At 39.1% G+C, this 19,389-nt stretch overlaps 1 protein-coding gene across 7 annotated transcripts; it reads left to right on the top strand.

Moving 5' to 3' along the window:
- Window positions 1–890: 890 nt before the first annotated feature.
- Window positions 891–16,435, top strand: LOC105153819 (E2F transcription factor 1). 7 transcript variants are annotated; one of them, XM_011068901.2, is made up of 8 exons: window positions 891–1,229; window positions 9,032–9,129; window positions 9,212–9,369; window positions 9,541–9,679; window positions 9,761–9,974; window positions 10,076–10,349; window positions 10,504–10,855; window positions 13,129–16,435. In XM_011068901.2, the coding sequence occupies exons 2-8, from the start codon at window positions 9,051–9,053 to the stop codon at window positions 13,251–13,253; spliced, it is 1,341 nt and encodes a 446-aa protein (XP_011067203.2). In that variant the 5' UTR covers window positions 891–1,229; window positions 9,032–9,050; the 3' UTR covers window positions 13,254–16,435. The 7 variants fall into 7 exon arrangements, with proteins under 7 accessions (XP_011067203.2, XP_011067200.2, XP_011067202.2 ...); XM_011068898.2 differs by lacking the exon at window positions 891–1,229 and adding an exon at window positions 1,715–2,678; XM_011068900.2 differs by lacking the exon at window positions 891–1,229 and adding an exon at window positions 2,995–3,121.
- The last annotated feature ends 2,954 nt before the right edge of the window (window positions 16,436–19,389 follow it).

Below are 19,389 nucleotides of genomic sequence, written 5' to 3'. Positions count from 1 at the left end.
AGGCGCGTGTGTATACGTAAGCGCTTGCACGATCGTTGTCAAATTAATACGTCACTAAATTGCATAATTCGCGAGTGCTGCCTGCGTAACGTCGTGTCCATAACGCGTTGCCCCTCCGTCCCCCCTGGATCCTCTGCCGTGAGGAAGCCCGGATTAAAGGGACCCGGTATCCGTCGGCGTTTACAGAGAGAGAAAGGGACGGGAAAAAGGGAGGAGGGGGGGAGGAGAGGGAGAGAAAGAAGGAAAACGAGAAGACATTCACTTTGTTCTGTTCGCCAACACCCCCGAGCATGGCGGACCGGTATGGTAATAGTGCGCTCCGGAAACGCGGGAATGCTTGCGAGAGTGCTGAAAGTGGATAACCGGTGCCGCGACGTCGTTATCGAAGACGAGGAGACGAGCGGTTGCGAGGATATTCCGCAGTAAATAGCCGTTCTCGTCACTCGACTCAGGCGATCCTTCGACCGTGGTGGAGCAGCCGGAGTAAAAGTTTTGGCGGGTAAACCAGGTGAAGGCGCGCAACGATCGCCGACGCTCATCGTCGGCCGAGACGGGTTTTCCTAGCTGAGGATTCTCGAGAATCTCGAGGAAACGCGATGACGCGATGACGCGATGACGCGCGTGAAACGGCATGGGACGCGTTCATAATCGCGATAATAGCCAGTCGACATTATCGAGTGGTTATCGCGCGCGTCGCATTCGTTAGAGGGTATTTTATTAGTAGGCTCGCTCGCTGGGATCCGCGTGTTGTGCAAATGTCGTGATATCATCTGAAAGAGGCTCGGTCATATCGGGTGAACGCGACTGAACGCGACACGAAGCCTAACGAAGCTGGTGGCGACCAGCGACGACGGTTTTGGCGCGCGTATTTCAGCTGTCGCGTGCGACCGGCAGATGGCCGGTACGCCGGCTCACGGACGACACCGACACGCCGACACGCCGCCGTGCGACACGCACACGAAGAGATCGACCATTGCCGTTACCGCTACGGCGAGGGTGCCGCCGCGCCGTTCGCTCGGAAGCGCGCGCACTTATGAAAGGCGGCGAGGAACGACGCGTTGTCATCGCGTGAAACGCGAACGATCAACGAACGCGTCCCGAATCTTCTCGCTCCGCAAAAGTGCCTTCCGCCCGTCCGAGCCTGCCCGAATTCAATCGTCAATCGTCACGAGTGTCGTGCTGCTGAGGACGTTTGAGTTTCTTCGAGAGAGCTAGCTGCCCTAATTCCGGTAAGTCTACGCCTCGCGTCAGGTCGCTTTAAAGTGTCACCTGTCGAACGTCGATTGAGACAGCGAGCGAACGAGCGAGAGAAAGAGAGAGAGAGAGAGAGGGAGGGAGAGATTTCCATTGGTTACGAAACTCATCGTTTTTTACGACGTAATCTTCCGTGGACGCTTCACGCGCGAGAGATGCAACGAGAGTGCACCAACATCACGATATTATCCGGCACCAACGTAGCGCGACTCGTTCACGCATACACATTCGGAAGCGTCATCCTCTTCCCTTTCTCTCTGTCTCTCTCGCGCTCGTTGACTCGTACGCACGTTTAACGGCCTGCGACGCATGCGTGCCGCGCTTTTCCGCGGTCGGGTCGTATCACATCGCATCGCACACACACCGCATACACGCGCCGTCGGCGGCGGCGGCGGCGGCGGCGGCGGTGCCGCGCGACAGCCGACACGAGGCGAGGCGACGCGACGCGACGCGACGCGACGGTGCCGACGTGTGGTCTCGCATACACCAGCAGCATATACACCGACACCGACACACAGCTGTGAGCTGGTGGCGCGGAGGGTACAGCCAGTACACCACCTCGCGACTCGCGAGGCGAGAGAGAGACTCTCCCTCCCTCCCTCTCGTAGCATTCGCGAATACGCACGGACACGCGGCTGGTTCTCTCTCTCTCTCGTTCCCTCTCTTGGCATCTCGCGAGCACCGGCGCACGCGGCACACTCTGTCCGCTTCTCGTTACCCGAATCGGCCAGTCGTGCCAGCGCGCCACGGTGCCCGCAGTCCGGGATCCCCGTCCATACATTTGGTCGAAGCAGTCGAAGGAAGGAGCGAAGTAACGAACCGACCGATCGTCCGGATCTTCTTGTTTGGCGTGCCGGCCTCGTACGTACATACGTACACGCGCGACGCAACGAGACACGTATAAAGAGGGAAAAGAGAAAGAGAGATAGAAGGTTCGTTTCTCCTTGCTCGCTTCGCCGGCCTCCTAGTCGGCCTGAGTCGAGTCGAGCCGAGCCGAGCATGCCGAGGCGGGGCTCGCTCTAAGGTTCGAGCCACGCTGTATTCCAGACAGTGAAAAACACCCGTGACGTTCTCGATCCAGCGTATTGTTCTGGAACGACGAGCGTCCCTTCCGTCGCGTCGTGCGAGAAATCGCCTGGTTCGTCTTTGCCTGGCTACCTGCTGCCTACTTGGACCCGCCTGTGCGTAGCGTAATCGTGGCGGTGTGGTGGCGGCAGATCGAATCGCGCAGAAAATGGACACCGTTCTCTAGCAGCAGCAGCAGAAGCAGCAGCAACACGAACACGCTCGTAGAAACGAGCGACCTCGAAAGAAAAAGAGCGACGTATGCCAGGGCCGAGTAAGAGAGAGAAATCGCGCAAAGTACGGCGAGAGTATGTAAAGCCGCAACGATTACAGCCACGTCGAGGGAACGGAGGGAAAGGGTGAGAACGGGCGATAATCCGAGATATACATCTCGAGGCGGTACAGGCCGACGAGGAAGGGCTCGCTCCGTCTCCGTCTCCGTCTCCGTCTGTCGTCGTCGTCGTCGTCGTCGTTCTCCTCCTCCTCGAGGAGGCCCCGCACGTTCGTTCCGTCCGGCGGACGATTTTGCCGTTAGCCACGGTGTTCCTCTGTGCCATATCCCTCTCGAAACTCGAGTGCCGGGATCACCGGGATCACCGGGATCGAAAGAGACCACCCGGACTGGGGGATGCCCGGCTCCAACCGTCCTGCGACGGCTGCGACACGCGCCACACGCGCCACACGCGCCGCGAGCCGTGTGCTGGCCTGCTGCTGAATCTTCTCCCGGAAGAGAGCGCGGGTCTCCGTCTCAAAATACTGTGCGGCGCGGCGCAGCGCAGCGCACACATTCGCGAGCAGCCAAGTAAGTAGCAAAAAACCGGGAGCGAGCCGTGAGAGGAGGAGGGACGGAAACGCTACGCTGGCGAGAGCCGAGAGAGAGAGAGAGAGAGAGAGAGAGAGAGAGAGAGAGAGAGAGAGAGAGAGAGAGAGAGAGATAGCGGACGGACCTCCGCATTACCTCTTCGCGCCGATCGCGCCGACTTTTGCTACTTCCGTCTCTCTTTCTCGCCCGAGATCGCGACGCGTGTCGTCATCAGCGACGGTGGCTGTTGACGACGACTTCCTAATGAGAAACGCAGTTTTTACGCGCCAACAGGTCAGCACCCGGGTCGATTATACGTTTGCCCTTCCTCGATTCGCCTACCGCCCTCGCCGCGCCGGTAGAATGCCGCGAGTTTCGCGATTCGGCCAGGATGCGTCGAGAGAGCATCTTCGGGGAAATGTCTCCAGAGCAGCGGCTGATCGCTCCCTTACATGACGTGCCGGGTAATGTACCTTACTAGGGACACACCGGTGGTGTCGTCTCGGCTCTTTAAACGAGTTCGCCGCGACACGACGGTCTTACGTATCGCAAGTAACTCATGTATACGTGTGCTCGTGTCCGCGTGTGCGAACACGCGTATCTCTCACCGGTGACGCGTCGAACCGGCTTGTATGTGCGTGCGTGCGTGCGTGCGTATCGTGCGTACGTAAAGGAGTGGGCGAGCGCGTCGATGTGCACGAGGCCGTGACTTCGATTCTCATTATTTACCAGCGACACGGCACGAGATCGAGTCCCTCGAGATTCCGCGAACGCAGAATTCTCAATTGACGTAAGGGTGGCGCGAAGAGGAAAACGAACAATCGGTCGCGTGAATGAAGGTAGCTCGGAGGCTCCTAACATTTGCTTGCATTCTGCACTCGGGTTTTTCCTTCCTCATTTTTTACTTTTTCTCGACGCCTAAATATGTTTCTCGAACGGCGAAAAGACGAAACGGACAGACCTCAATTCTCAAAAACGTGCAGCGAAAATGATCATCGAGGCGCACGATATTTGACAATTCCACCAATAGAAAGGCATCGCTTCCCTCCGCTCGTGCGCCATTGGTCGTTATCGCACGATAGCACTTTTCCTGGGGTCTCGCTCTTTCGAGAAGGAATCGAGAATTCTCTGACAATCGACGACGCGAGAACGCCGGCGGCAACGTGTGGCCTTCGATCGATGTTAACAGCTGATTGCGCGCTATGTCGGGCTAGAACTGTGGCACCACACTCGCCAGGTTTTGATAAGAGAAGCCAGAGACTCGAAATAAAAAGAACGTATCTGGAGTGCTATCGCTCTATTTCAACATTCAAAAGCTTACTGCTGTACTGTTTACTTAATTGGTCAGTTAATTCTAAGACTGCATACATTTTTGTAGACGTGGATTATTTTGCGTTTTTCAGACTCCCATATATCTATAACACATAATTTAATAATAAAAAAAAAACAAATGTATCTATGTTTCTCAACACTTCTTTTTTCAAGATAAAATAATTGCAAATAATTATAAAATCAAAATTTATGCTTGTCAACCGTAAACTTAAAGTCGCTAAATCGTCAAGTACAAACATTGAAACAAAAAATTCCCAAGAAGCTGGCGGCTTCCAATTTTCATTGGATATCACGAGTCCCCGTGTGTGCAGCCCTAGGATTAAAGAAAAAGGAGATTAAGGACAGCTTTAATTGATTAGAAAGAATTTGTTGTTAACATGTAGAACAAAATTAGATCAGGAGCAGCGGAATATAATTGAAAATTGTGCTGTAAGCAATTCTGCCGGTTGAATCAATCATTGATTAAATTAATCGAGATCTGGTCGAAGTCATCCTAAAGGGAGATAGCTAGGCTGGTGTTGTAGAGCTCGCGACCTAAGACCTTTACGAGCGGAAGAACGAAATGAAGGGGCAGGGAAACGGAGAGGGAGAGAGAGATAGATAGATAGATAGAGAGGGCCGGTCTCGTCACATCTGGCCGCCTGAAGCCTCGTGCACACGAGACACATTGCGCATTCGTTTGCATTTTCGTACAAGCCACAGCGCACGTCTCGTGGACGCCCGCCGCCGCCACCGTCGTGGTAGTGGATGGCGGCGGCGTTTCCTGTCTTCGATGCACTGGAGACCCGGCGTTAGTGCCCACATCGTCCTCGGTTGCGAACATACGGAGCAAAGTCGTGAAATTACTCTGCCGGCGCCTATTAGTAACCTCCGAGCTTTTAACCTCCTCGTATTTAATCTTCGAGTAAGTAATCGTGTAGACTTTGTCGTGTTCTTTGTTAAACGTGAACACGTTTCCGAGATCGATGTTGGTGCAACGCATTGTCGATTCTACCAACTTTCGTCAACGTAACTCTACGCCGAGGTTGACTTGACGGGCCATCCCCGTGAGCGACCAATCAATGGACAGGAAAGCAAAAATTTCAACCTTCGCGTCGAGATAAAAATGTATGGACAAATAGTTCGATGATATTGTTGCGTGATTAAAAAAACAATCGTTTTTTTAATCGATACATCACTTTTACATCGAATGCAGCTGCCGATGTGCTGTGCGATGCTTTGTACTTTGGTTTCGAGATAACCGCTGGCCAATCAATGACTCCGCGTCGTACATTGCTCCCAACCTTCCAAGCACAAATCGTGACGCTATTGGTCTCGAGAAATCCTAGTAGCTCTTGCTAGTAATTGATTGTGTATCCGGCAGAAGACTCGAACTGGAGTTGCTCCAACTTTTATCGACGCTAACATCGATTCTAAATTTTTTCTCTCAATTTATCTGTTTGCTAACGAAATTGAATCAACATCCTTATATAAAGTTGTTGAATGATTTTTAAAAAAAGTTTTATATAGTTCAACATTTTTTATCAAAGTTATCTAGTATTTATATAAAATTATATAAATAATAAAATAGAACATCACATCGAAAGCTTAATCGATCTATCCGAAGAGAAACAGATTAAACAATTAATTTGTATTGATTTATTTACTCCAAAACATTATCAAAATTTTCTGTAATCGCTTTGAATAAATCACAAGCACAGGATGAAGGGATATTTTCGAGAGACGCGAGCACTATCTCTTTAAATCACACCCGGAACGATCAGCTTGTCTCGGAATGCTTGTTCTTTTTTTCTAAAATTCCCCGGGCCGAGCTCACCATGGGTCCGTTCGGAGTGTTCAGACGCATACCAAGCGTTTGCTACATGGAGCCCTTAAGTTAGCTTATTCGATTTAAATCATCTTGCAATATAATACTCTCAACTTGCTTCTTTTATATACATTTCATTACTTTTAGATATCTCCATATCTTTTCTTTGATAATATTTTGATTAAATGTAACAATTAAATAATAAAATATAAAATATGCAAATAAAAATAATAATTTACACTTTCTTCTCGAATTCGATATAAGAATAAGAAATATTTTCTTAGAAATTAATTTTTTATTTCTTCCGCAGAATAACTAACAGGAGCAAAGAATTATTTATGTAATGTATTGAGTCTCATATTTATTACATTTTCCAAATTCATCGAGTTCAGTTCTCTTGATTATATAACAATTATTGATGAAGAAGAATATAAGCAGCACAATTATGCTTATTGTGCTTAATGAATATCGCGCAGTCGAGTTTGCTGGAAATGTGGCTTGAGAATCGCTGTTGTTAGAAAGAGAAGCAAACATACTTATTTGTATTCAGTAAAGAGTCGTACACGTGACTACGATATATTTGTTCGGTGCAGATTCAGTGCAGATAAACGAATCTAAAGTCTATGCCAAATTATATGTTGTGATTGTTGTGACCAAGTGAAGAAACTGGTATTAATCTTAATATTAAAATCACACGTATCTTTATCATGTTCCAACTTGCGTAGACGAACATTGCATTTTGCAAGATGTACCGATGCGACATTTACGTGATGTTTATACTGACGCAAACGTACTTACGCGAGAAATGACTTTCGAGAATGTAATCTTCTTATTTATAGCTTCTGATGGATATAAACGGCGTCACGTGTGGTCGGCTTCAGTTGACATACGACAAACTAATCTGTAAGCACGGAAAAAGTACTATTTCGCATCAACATTTCTACTTCAATCTTCCAAGTTATCTGTATCTGGATCGGTTGGCGAATTCGATTGGATTCACTCAGTTTGCATTGGTGCACATTAAAGCTGTCGTCCACAAATTGACGCAAAAATGTGTATTCAATTTAATATAAATTAAACCACATTTTATTGTGCTATTAATTAAAATCGGTATTTTATAACTCGAAATATTTGCATTTGACTTTTATCCAGATTAAATTAGTATACGATGACTTTAATATACACTAGTGCGTCCAATCGAATTCGCTATATCTCTACCATCGTAAAGTAAATGCGCGCGAATCTTTCTTATTTTTAGACAGGCAAAAAATAATTGCATAGCTGGCAGGAATTGAAGACATCGAATCTTATTATCGACGATTATACGACTTTGGACTTATCAATAAAATACTTGAATAATGATGAGACAATTCTTTTGTGTCTTTTAAAAGATAACGACGAGCGATCAGCTGATATTCTGAACACTGAGAAATAATCCGGGATCAGAGATTGTATTCTCGAAAATATCGCATACAAGAATGTACTATAATATACGTGTTTTATAGATTTCCTAGTATTTTCACTTGCGATATTTTTCGAGAATAAAACCTTGGAATCGATAATTCCGACAAGTTTTTCGACGCTATAAACAGATAAAAACACGTGTGATTTTATTATACATTTATCTCACATTTAAATATCCAAATAAGATAAGACTTTTCTTCTCTTCTTTTCTTTCTACTGATATGCTCAGTTTCATTTCTATTCAATTTCTCCTTTCGCTCTCGAAATTTGATACATACGTGTAAGTCGGATTTCTTCAAGTTCAATTTCATTTATTAGTTCCTCCAGTTCTATTTTATTGAATCCTCTCCTCGCTTTTCAAGTTCCATGTACATTTAACGGAGTTATTTCGTTCTTTGTCGCGTTTCTCTTCGGAACGCGAGCGAGAATCGAATTTTCTTCAACACCATCGTTCCTTGCTCCTCGCAGCCACTTTCATTGGACTCGAGTCTCGTGTGCGTCCGACCTAAAGCCGCGCAATCCGATCGCGCCTTCCGTCAAAGACAGAGAGAGAAAGAGAGAGATGCTAATATCGCACACGTAGCATTGCCTGACTGCGGTGCTCGCGTCGCCCTTATTATTTCCGTTATGTGGTGTATCGCGCGCGCGCGCGCGTGTGTATATACAACGCACGACTTTTACACGCGCGGTGTGCGGACAGGTCACCCATCCATCGTCGACGCGGCGTGTCTTTTTTTTTTGTCCCCTCTTCTCATGCGAGAACTGAAAAACCTTGGGATTTAAAAATGACACTCACCGCCGCAATCGCACGTGTAACGCGCCGAGTCACACGCGCGCGCGGCGAGCAGCAGCGGTTAACGGCCGAAAATGCAGAGCGTGCTTAGAAATAGGTCCGTGCGCCGCCGTCATTTCCTCGATCCTTTCCTCGTGTGCCGAATGGCCGGTCGTGTTCGCGTACCGGTGTAACGACACGACCGCGGGGCCGCGAGTTTCGTTGCTTCGATCGCGCGAATCGTGCGGCAGGAAACTTGTCGCGTACCGGGATTAGCTTACTGTGATCTCGTCGAAATGCCCAATCGCGTCAATCTGTTGCATCTCGCGTCGTTGAGGGTATATTACATCGGTATATCGTTTCCTGCTTGTTATATGTATCTTTTGAATTTTATTTTTTTAGTTTTATAGATGTTTGGAAGATTGATATTATGGCGTTTCAGACAGCATGATTATTTATTAGGAAGTAAATAATTAGCGCGTGGCTTCGTACAGTTTAACAGTTGTATAGTTTTATGTATGTATAATTATTTCAGACACAATCACGTTACCAGGATGCCTCGGGTAAGGAGACAAGTGATCCTGGAGGATCCAGCCAGGCCAGTTACTCCAGACATGGTGGAAACAAAGTTGTGTAAGTCACTTGCAGGAAAAATATTACAAATCTTATATTATTTTGTCACTGTTAAGCTCACTCGAATAAAATCTTTCTACAGTAAAGTCTGAGTTTCTGGATGATGGTTCTTTGGACGAAATTCAACCTCCAAAAGTGGCAGAAGAAACACCAAGCCCTCATTTACAGGATCACCAATACGGACAAACGCCTTGTTACCAAATAACGAGAAAACCCACACAACCACCACCAAGAGCTGAGGTAAAATGATTGATGAGTGATGATGATAAATTGATACTGAGGTAAAATTTCTATAGTATCTCAGATTTTTTTATAGTAATTTGACATATTAAAATATTTATGTTGATTTACGCAAAGGTATTTAATTGGCACTTGTCTAATCAAGTTACAATTTCCTTTTCTTTTTGGCAGATATCAGTTCAAGCGGTAAAAAGAAGACTGAATTTGGAGGTAGGGACAACTGGTCCCAGCCAATCTGCCTTCAAAACACCCAGAGGTAAACGTAGAAGATCTGGCTCGAATTCTTTAGCTGGTCATACACCCACCAAAAGTAAATGTCTCTTCTGCTTTATAATCTTTCTCTTATTTTTTTGCATGTTATTCAAGAAAGGAATCGTTTATTTCATTGCAGGTAAAACTGTAGAAAGGACACGGTATGACACATCTTTGAGTTTGCTCACAAAAAAATTTATTCACTTAGTTGAAAGCAGTCAGGATGGTGTGGTGGACTTAAATGTAGCGTCAGAAAAGCTGGAGGTACAAAAACGTCGTATATACGATATTACTAATGTTTTAGAGGGCATTGGTATTTTAGAGAAGAAAAGTAAAAACAATATCCAGTGGAAGTAAGTTATCTGCTAAGATACATGTACATCTCTCTTACACTTTACCATCCATATCTATATATATAACGGAGATTATATTCGAAACTAATTGCTTGTTACAGAGGCGGTCAGTTACCGAACAATCGGAACGATATCGCTAATCTCAGATGGGAGGTCGCGGATTTGGAAGCTAAGGAAAACACTTTGGATCGATTGATTCACGGTGCTGATAAAAATCTTCGCGAGCTCTGCGCGGATAGACAATACGCTTATGTGACGTATCATGATTTACGTTCAGTCTCAATGTACAAAGACCAAGTTATTATGGCTGTGAAAGCCCCGCCGGAAGCTACCCTCCATGTCCCACAACCAATCAATAACTTTGGTCAACAAAAGGTAAAATATCCATAAAGTTTGATATTTTATATGTATCATTTGCATTTCAATTGCTCTCCAACGTCTAGAGAAAAATATTTTATATTTGATAAAAAAAAAATATATATATATATTTATTATGTGTTTTATATTTCACTTGTATTAATGTTTTTAGCTTCAAATGCACATGAGATCGGAACACGGCGAGATAGATGTGTTTCTGTGTCCTGAAGATTCCACAGTCAAAACATCTTATCCTGGGTATGCGACAACGCAATCTGTGCCTCAATCAAAAGAATCCGATATACCTTGTTTGCCTCCTGAATTGTTGGCTAATCGAGAAAGCGACATGCGAATCGAGCCAGTACCTTCCGATGAGAGTTTCATAAATACTCGTCTGTGTACCCCCGTAACTACAGTTACCAGTATAACAAGCATGAAGGATGCATTCTTATGCGAATCCGATGATTATGGACCAATGGGCGGTGGCAAATTCCAACTCCAAACAGAGGACCAAATCAGCTCAGGTAAGATTAGAGAGAAATAATGCTTGTTTAGTTTGCTTTCTTTCTTTCTTGAAAAAGCTTCTTTCACATTTTATATTAATGCTCGATTTATAAATAATAAAAATTCTGAAATTGTGAAGGAAAATAAGTAGGGAAAAATATTTATTTTTTGAGCTATTTTCAATAAATTATTAATATCCTTTGTTTATCTTTACCTATAATCTTGTAGAACAATTTATATTTAGTATTTATTTTATTTACACGAGGAAATTATTTGTCTCATTCTTAATTTTATAAATTAAGTTTTTTCTATCATTTATAATTATATATTTTAAAAATCCGGAATATTATCATATCGTGTAACATTATTGATAATATTATTAAATTATAAATTGAAATGCATATTTAAATACGTTATATCAGTTTAAATATATCATTAAGAAATTTAAATACGTAATAAAACAAATAAAAATGAAATTACAGAAATAAAAAATTAAAAAAATTTTTCATATAATTCTATTATTGAATATATCAATATATTTTGTCGCAAAATCTAATGTGTTATTTTGTAAATATGTAATATTTTATTTCTTTTTATTTCAAATATATACATTTCTAATATTAAATATCAGTTCGACAGAAATATCAATATTTATGCAACGCTCATAGAATTCACAACTGATATTCTATTTTCTTACGTAATTATATTGAATTATGGTGTCATAAATTGAGCGAGAAATTCTCTTTGCACTATGCGTTAAAATAAATTACTTTTTTAATATGTTCTTTGCATTTTTGATTGATAGAATATGTTAAAGATTTCTCGATTTCTCGATTAATAAATAGCTTTTTATCATATATATTGTTTTCACAAGAAATTTGAGATATAAATTATACATGCGTTTATTAATGCAGAATAACAGAGAAAGAAGTTTCCAATACTTTATTTCAATATAATATAATACGAGAAAAAAAGATCTTTATTTCTCGCTTTTCGTATTTATAATTCAATATTTCTGTTGATATTTTAATATACATTGCTGTATATTGTTGCGTATCTGTACGTTTCTTTTTCATTTAATTCTTACTTGTAAACTGTATTTTATTTCTGCAAAGTTTCTAACGCTTCATTTAGTTTAATGCTTTATGCCTTGTACATACATAATTGTATCTTTTTTTTAAATAAAATATTTTTAATCTTTTTTTTGTCTCTATCTTACTAAATTCCGACTTAAGCGTTCTTTTCATAGCGAAAGTTTTTGCAAAATAGATATTAGTGTATGAAATAATTGTCTTGCAAAATTTTATATTACATCCTCATTTGAAAAGAACGTTTTAATTATATATTTTGAAAAGAACGTGTTGCATGTATTACAATTTAATAATCACTTGTGGACACAAATATTATTCAAAAGAAAGGTAGAGGTTGAATATTTACATATAACTTAATAGCATATTACCTTTCTTTTGAATATTTCACTGCCTTTTCACCAATGGATGATGACCGTACCCTGATGGAGCTCTGGCTGTGACTTGTGTGTTGAAATTATCAAAATCACATCACAGGCAGAGTTCTAGTTAGGTAACGGTTTCAAACAGCAAAGCTCGTGTCGTGCAAAGGTACGTTCATCTATACTAACTACATTGGCTTCTATTATGTTTTATACGATGTTGTTACGTTAATATTATCACATGATACATGGATGCAAGATACACTTTTCATACAAAAAATTTTTTCATTATAACTATCTCTGAAAATTCTTCAAAGGAAACATATATGTAATTTGGAAATCAATATGATCGACTCGAATTTTGCAGCACTACTTTATTTTGATTCCACAAATACCAATTTTCTTAGATAATTAAACGATCTATTAGAAACATTGTTGAAACTAACAATATGCAGTAATTGTACTCTTTAACCGCTTTGTAACTGATTGCGAACTTTTTAAATTAAATAAAGTATTTATATGGTGCATTACAAGAAAACTATATATATAAACTATATATATAAATAAATTATATATTCTACATTACTGACATATAATTCTTAATTTAATTAATAATATAATTAGGAACTCGTCTTTTTCTGATACGTGATTCATTTAAAAATTATACAAGAATGTCATATTTAAATATTGAATCTTTGTGTGTGTGTGTGTGTGTATGTGTGTGTGTGTGTATATTAAAAGCTTTCAGAATTATTCTCTTAAATAATTATTTGCAAACGATCTAATGTAAATAATGCTGGATTTGATATAGCAAGTTCGTCATTCCTCTTACTTTTGTTGCAGATCTGAGTATTCTCGATTTTGGAGAACAACTACTGACTTTGGAACCACCTCTCTCCGAAAACGACTACTCGTTCTCGTTAGGCACCGAGGAAGGTCTTTCGGATCTTTTCGATTTTAAATTCTAGGAATATCATCGCTTATTGCACGGGCGTTCGTGTCTTTTTGGGTTGTTACTCAAACAAATGGAACTGTTTCGTCAGTTTTACAATGCGCCTTCGCGTTACATAGTGATGATAGTTGGCAGTTTCGTTCCGCGCGTCGATCTTCGCGAAAAATTGCAAACATACAGACATTTTTATTTATTTATTGTTTCTTCAAGCACACCATTTTATATCTGGAATTTACTTTCCGTACTTTTTTTGTACTTAAAAGTACAAGAAGGCTTAAAAGAATAGCAACAAAATAGTCGAGGCATGCATAGGCAATTTCATAAATTGTATCCTGTTGAAATCAAAGATATATCACATGGAATTATATTTTTCGGTAACAGGATTTTTTACACCGTCTGTTATTGTATGCTCCACATAAAAACTATAAAGGAATGTTATTGATCTGTCGGCACTAAAATATTTTAATATTTTACGTCTTTTTTGTACTCATGTTTCATTCTGAAATATTTCGTGGTTATACTATTTTAATTTCTTATTGCGGACCATAAACTCTCAGTGTGAAAGAGCCGAACCGCCGAGGCACAGGATAAACATATCACAATATTGTTAATGTGTGCTTCCGGCTTGAAATGGTCTGCGTTGATCACGTTTGCGGAATGGATTGCAAAAATATTAGACAAAGAGACAGAAGAGAAATGAAAAAGAGGAAGAGTGTGTGTAAACGTATGTATGTATGTGCGCGCGCGCGCGTGTTTTGTGCGTGTGCGTGCGTGCGTGCGTGCGTGCGTGCGTGCGTGCGTGCGTGCGTGTGTGTGTGTGTGTGCGTGCGTGCGCGCGCGCGTGCGTATATGACAGAGAAAGGAAGAAGAAAAAAATTGAAAAGCGAAGGCGCTTTTTCGTGCAATCTGTAATAATATTGTAAATTGTGCTAAGAGATAGGAGAGAGAATGTATTTGGGAATTCAGAGAGAGGACAGACTGTACTCGTGTCGGACAACGATCTAATTACTTTTCGTAGTTGTCCAATTGTAAAATGAATAAGGCGGTTAAAATCATCGAATTCTTTCTGATATAAAGTCTTGTTTAATGAAGAAAGGAAGAGGGAGAAAGACGAGATTGCGAGGATTACTTCGTGCGCGCGAAAAATGACTGTGTGCATATTATTGAGACTCGGATGATTTTTTTTTTAATTATATGCGACCTAGAGTCCGTCGTCCTTTCTTCGGACGTTATGTTTTTTTTTAACGGTTACATGTTGCCTTGTTAATAAATCGTTCGACAATATAATAGTCTGATTTCGCGTGCTTTTGTAACTCCAACCGATCGAATGGCAAATCAAGATAAATAAATGTTTTCCGTTTTGAATATATTATTTTATTTCTCGTTATTCAGTGGAAGGGAAAATTAAACGATGAATAGTAATCGTTTTATAACAATAATTATATTATTAACCGATTATAGGAGTCATACGCTTTGATCAACTTTTTATTGAATTTCACGAAGATGAACGTAAATAAAGTCAAAACGTACACATGTACAGTGGTGAAAAAATGAATGAAAGATCTTAGACTATATTTAAATGCGTATTTAATTCCAATTCGCAACGATCATATTGTCTAAGATCCTAAGATTTAAGACGTAGTACTGTTCTGAACTTGATGACGGGATTTTTTTTTTTTAAAGATAGTTTCTTGCCGGTGAACACTTTAATACTGTCGAGTAACGCGGTGCTGGAATTGTTTTATTGAGCGAGATTCGTGTAGAGATACCTCTTCTTGTTCCTCGAGATCTCAAGGATACACTGAAAAAAATTGTCTGGAAGTCCCTCAAGGATGTACCCTAACGTACAACTTAGTGTACGTCCAAAGCCATAGTGCCTACAAAATAATCATACCCTTCTGCAATTGTAAATACTTTACAAAACAATTATACAAGTGTAAGCTCGCATCATAAATGTGTGTATGTATGTGTACATTATATACACCTCACATATATGCACATACACACGCACACAGACACACACACAAACACATACACACACACAACACACGTATATGTATATACATATATGTGTATGTGTGTACGAAATATAACAAATAAATAGACGCTGCGAACATTTCGTTATATGTAATTATCATAAAAATACGGATTAGTTACTTTTAATGTTATTAATATTATTAATTATTAAACAAAATGTTAGTTTATAATTTCATTCATTATATACGTACGTATATATACACATATATACATGTACATGTATGTGTACATGTAGTGTGTATTTTACACTTATAGCGAAGGGATGTTGTGCAGGATAACGAAATTGCCTGTTGCATTAAAAACATATTAAACACAATTTGAAAAATATTAATTATATATTAATTAATTATATATTAATTAATTATATATTAATTATATATTAATTTACGAATAATTAATTTATTTTACATTTCTTTATGATCTGTTCGATGATTCCTCTAGACTCTATTTTTTTTTCAATTCAGGATATATACACACGAAGGAAGAGATTTAACATTTTTTGAAATCATTTTTCAAAATATCTCAAAGTCGATATATTATATTATATTGTTACAGAATGAAAATAATCATAAATGAACATGAAGAGAAGATTCCTTGATATGACTTTTTTAATCAACGTCGCAATTGTATTACTTTGCACAATATTCGTCGCGCTCCTACTCGCGATAACCGGGAGGAATTGTATTAATCCTGTTTTCATTTTCCATTTACACTAGCCGAGCGCTTTTTTTATATGGCTACGAGAAGATGAGAGGATGAATTTGAAAAGAGTATATATGTGTTGTTTTCAAAATGTGTGCGTGTGTGAGAAAGAGAGAGAGAGAGAGAGAGAGAGAGAAATGCATGAGTGAAAGAAAGATTATTAGTTCGCCATCGTGAGTAGTGTAGATTTTGCGACAACGTTTACGTATACGCGCTTCTTTCGATCGGTATATTTGAGAGACTGTCTGAAATGGATGGCAAACACGATTAAACACTGATTGATCATCGTAAAGAGAAGAAACAAATTGGGAAGCTAAAAAAGAAAACAAAAGAAGAATCGAATGATGCATCATTATGACGAATGAACATTTTGTCACGTTTTAATGAGTCTGGCCCGTTAAAAGAACACCGCAGAGAAGAAAGTTGCAAAATATAATCTTATGTAACATCGTACAGAAACGTGCATTATTATCCCATTCGCACAATTCCTGTTGGCTAATTTAATCCACGTGGATATAATATTGTGTCCAACTTTTGTACCCGATTTCATCTCCGTCACAAATCTTCCATCTAGCCAGGTATTCTTTCTCCAAATATCTCTTAACCTTCTCATCTTTGAAAGTGAAAGGAATAACAATACGGTCAAATGGATTTTTCCATCATCCCTGCCTTGGCCAGTTGTCTGCCTCCTCGTTACTTAGTTCAAAGACTCATAGGATGATAATACTATCTTCCTTTAGTTTATTTAGCGTTTGCCAAACTAGAAAAGATTTAATAATTCAAAGTATGTTATATGTAGGATTAAAAATGTAGAATTGAAATTTTAAATATTTTTATAATTGTTTGTAGAATTAGTTCGTCTTTATTCTTGAGTTTCACCTTCGACGAAATCTTATTTTTAAAGCTGAAATGTCAATTTATTACATCTATAATTCGTACTGGTACAGCTAAATAATTTCCAACTTCAATTTATTTTGATTTTGGACCACGAAGCTTCTATTATTGATTTATTATTGATTATTCATATTGTACAAGTCTTTCGAAACTTACAATAAATGGAGCTGTCGATAGCTCCGGTTCGCTAGTAGGGGAGGAAGGGTCGGCGCATTAAAAAATACAAATACAAATTTGTAAAAAAAGGAAGGAAACGGGAAGGGAAGATCGAATAGACTTACTGTAGAATGGAAAGTAATAAAAATAATTCCCGTCCGTGAAATATTAGAGTAATCGTTAAAATAACGTTGACATTCAGTACGTTGAAACGAAGCTCTCTTTAATCATAATCGTTCTCCTAAAAGACGAGTATTATTGTACAAAGTACTAGTATTAAGTATGCGTAGTACGCAAATTACGTTATTAATTTGCATACTACGCACGCAATTTGGGGTAGGTACAATGTTAAATGTGTCATTATTTTGCGTACAGTGACAAACTTGATATACTATACGTTGTATGGTTGTGCCGTGTTGTAATCATGACAATTTATATAGAAATTACATACAATTATATTAACGCGTTATTAGCTTTAGAAAGATGTATGTGAAGGTGTGTGCAAAGAGGAATTATATCTACAAAATTTTTCAATCGGCCATAAAATTATCCATTGACTCGTTTCTGTGCCTCAACTTCGGGATGTTCACAGATATCTTTACATATCATCAATTAATATTTCAGATAAAAATTATTAAATTAGAAAAGGAAATTTAGGAGAAATAGTTTCTTGGGAGAGAGACAATTCTTTTGAGAATATTATTTTGCCTAATATTGCTATATTCAAAATCATTATTATCTGCTTATTAATAAAGAGAAAACTGGAAAATACTTTAAAATTATCAAAATTATTATATTTTAAGTTAGACAATTGTTTATTGTAATATTTGAATTTATGGAATATATATCTTTATGACAGAAATAAAGAAATGCTTTAAATATATATTGAAATAGAAGTTATGAAATATTTAAAAACTCGCGATTAAAACAAGGTTTTTTAATTCAAGTAATGTAGTTCGATAATATAAGAGAAATTTTTAGAAAAAGAAAAATTAGAAATGACAATAATAACAAGATATTTAAGATGCTGAGAATAAAAAAAATTATAAAAAGAGAGAAAGATGTTAAATTATCTATTACACGAGTATAATTCTCTAGAAATGCTTACACTTATTGAAAAGATCGAAATGATTATTATGCAGATTTTAGATTCCTTTTTTACATGATTTTTAATGAATGAAATCGATTTAAAAATAAATGATATTGCTCTTGGAATATATCAGTCAAAATTGTTTATAAATAAAGAGTATCTATGTAATATGTATCCTTGAAAATGAATAACGTTTATCCGAAACATTCGTTTTAATTGATGATAAATAAATATTACTTTAATCAGCGATGAAGATGAATGTTATATGTTACCTTCGCTTAACGTAGCACGCTTTTAGCTATTTTATCTAAAGGATTAATTAGAATTACAATATTATATACATAAAAGAGATGCGCGTTGCGTTGGCACAGCAAAGATGTGTGCCCGGACTGCCATCCAGCGCTCATCAGGAATTTTTTTACGATTAATTAATAATTACTTGATTTATGATACGATTAAATATGAATGACATATTTAAGTTTTTTTGAACTTGTTTTCGTTGTGCTCTTTCAACAGCTGCATGCCAATTAAGAAAAATATGTGTCTATTTCAAAGAACATTTAGTAATTGTACATTAAAATTTTTTTCACGCTAATTCTATTCCGTCTGAATTTCTTTCGTGTACAAAAACAGCATAAAAATGTATTTGAAGTATTCAATAAAGTTCTATAATTTTAATGAATAAAAGCCTTTCTTTTCGCCGAAATAGGATTAACTTAAAACAAAATTAAAAATTAAGCTTGCGAATTTTTTGTACGGATATCACACATATATGTGTACAAATAAATCAATTTTACTTTCTAAAAATGTCTTTGTATATTTAAACAGTGCAAGTTGTATATTTGATTAATTAAATAATACACGTTTTTTTCGTGTATTGTTCCACGTGACAATTCTCGATTTATTAAAGGGAACATTTTGACACGGTGTTTAGACATGATGTAAAATAAATGATTTAAGTTTTAATCGGTTTTATCTTTATTCCAAGTATGAATAAAAAGACATTAATTAATTATCTACATGTATTATCGGCTTTCCTCGCAGCACCGCCCACTGTCAGGTCAGTATTTATTAAACGGTTGGCAGTCCCGGCTTCAATGGAATGTTGCGATTATATTATCTAATTAATGCGAGCGATATAGTCTATGGCTATCGCGTCACGTAATTATACTGTTGTCGTTCGTGCCTCATATCGTTACATTCGTCGCATTATATTCACGCGTTCCTTTCTCTCCTATCGCAATATACGAAATAATTATCTAAAATTATAAAG

The sequence above is a fragment of the Acromyrmex echinatior genome, chromosome 12 (genome assembly GCF_024713525.1).
Source record: "Acromyrmex echinatior isolate Ae372 chromosome 12, ASM2471352v2, whole genome shotgun sequence".
NCBI lineage: Eukaryota > Metazoa > Arthropoda > Insecta > Hymenoptera > Formicidae > Acromyrmex > Acromyrmex echinatior.
Note: the sequence above shows the minus strand (reverse complement) of the source record. Positions and strands in the feature narration are given on the sequence as shown.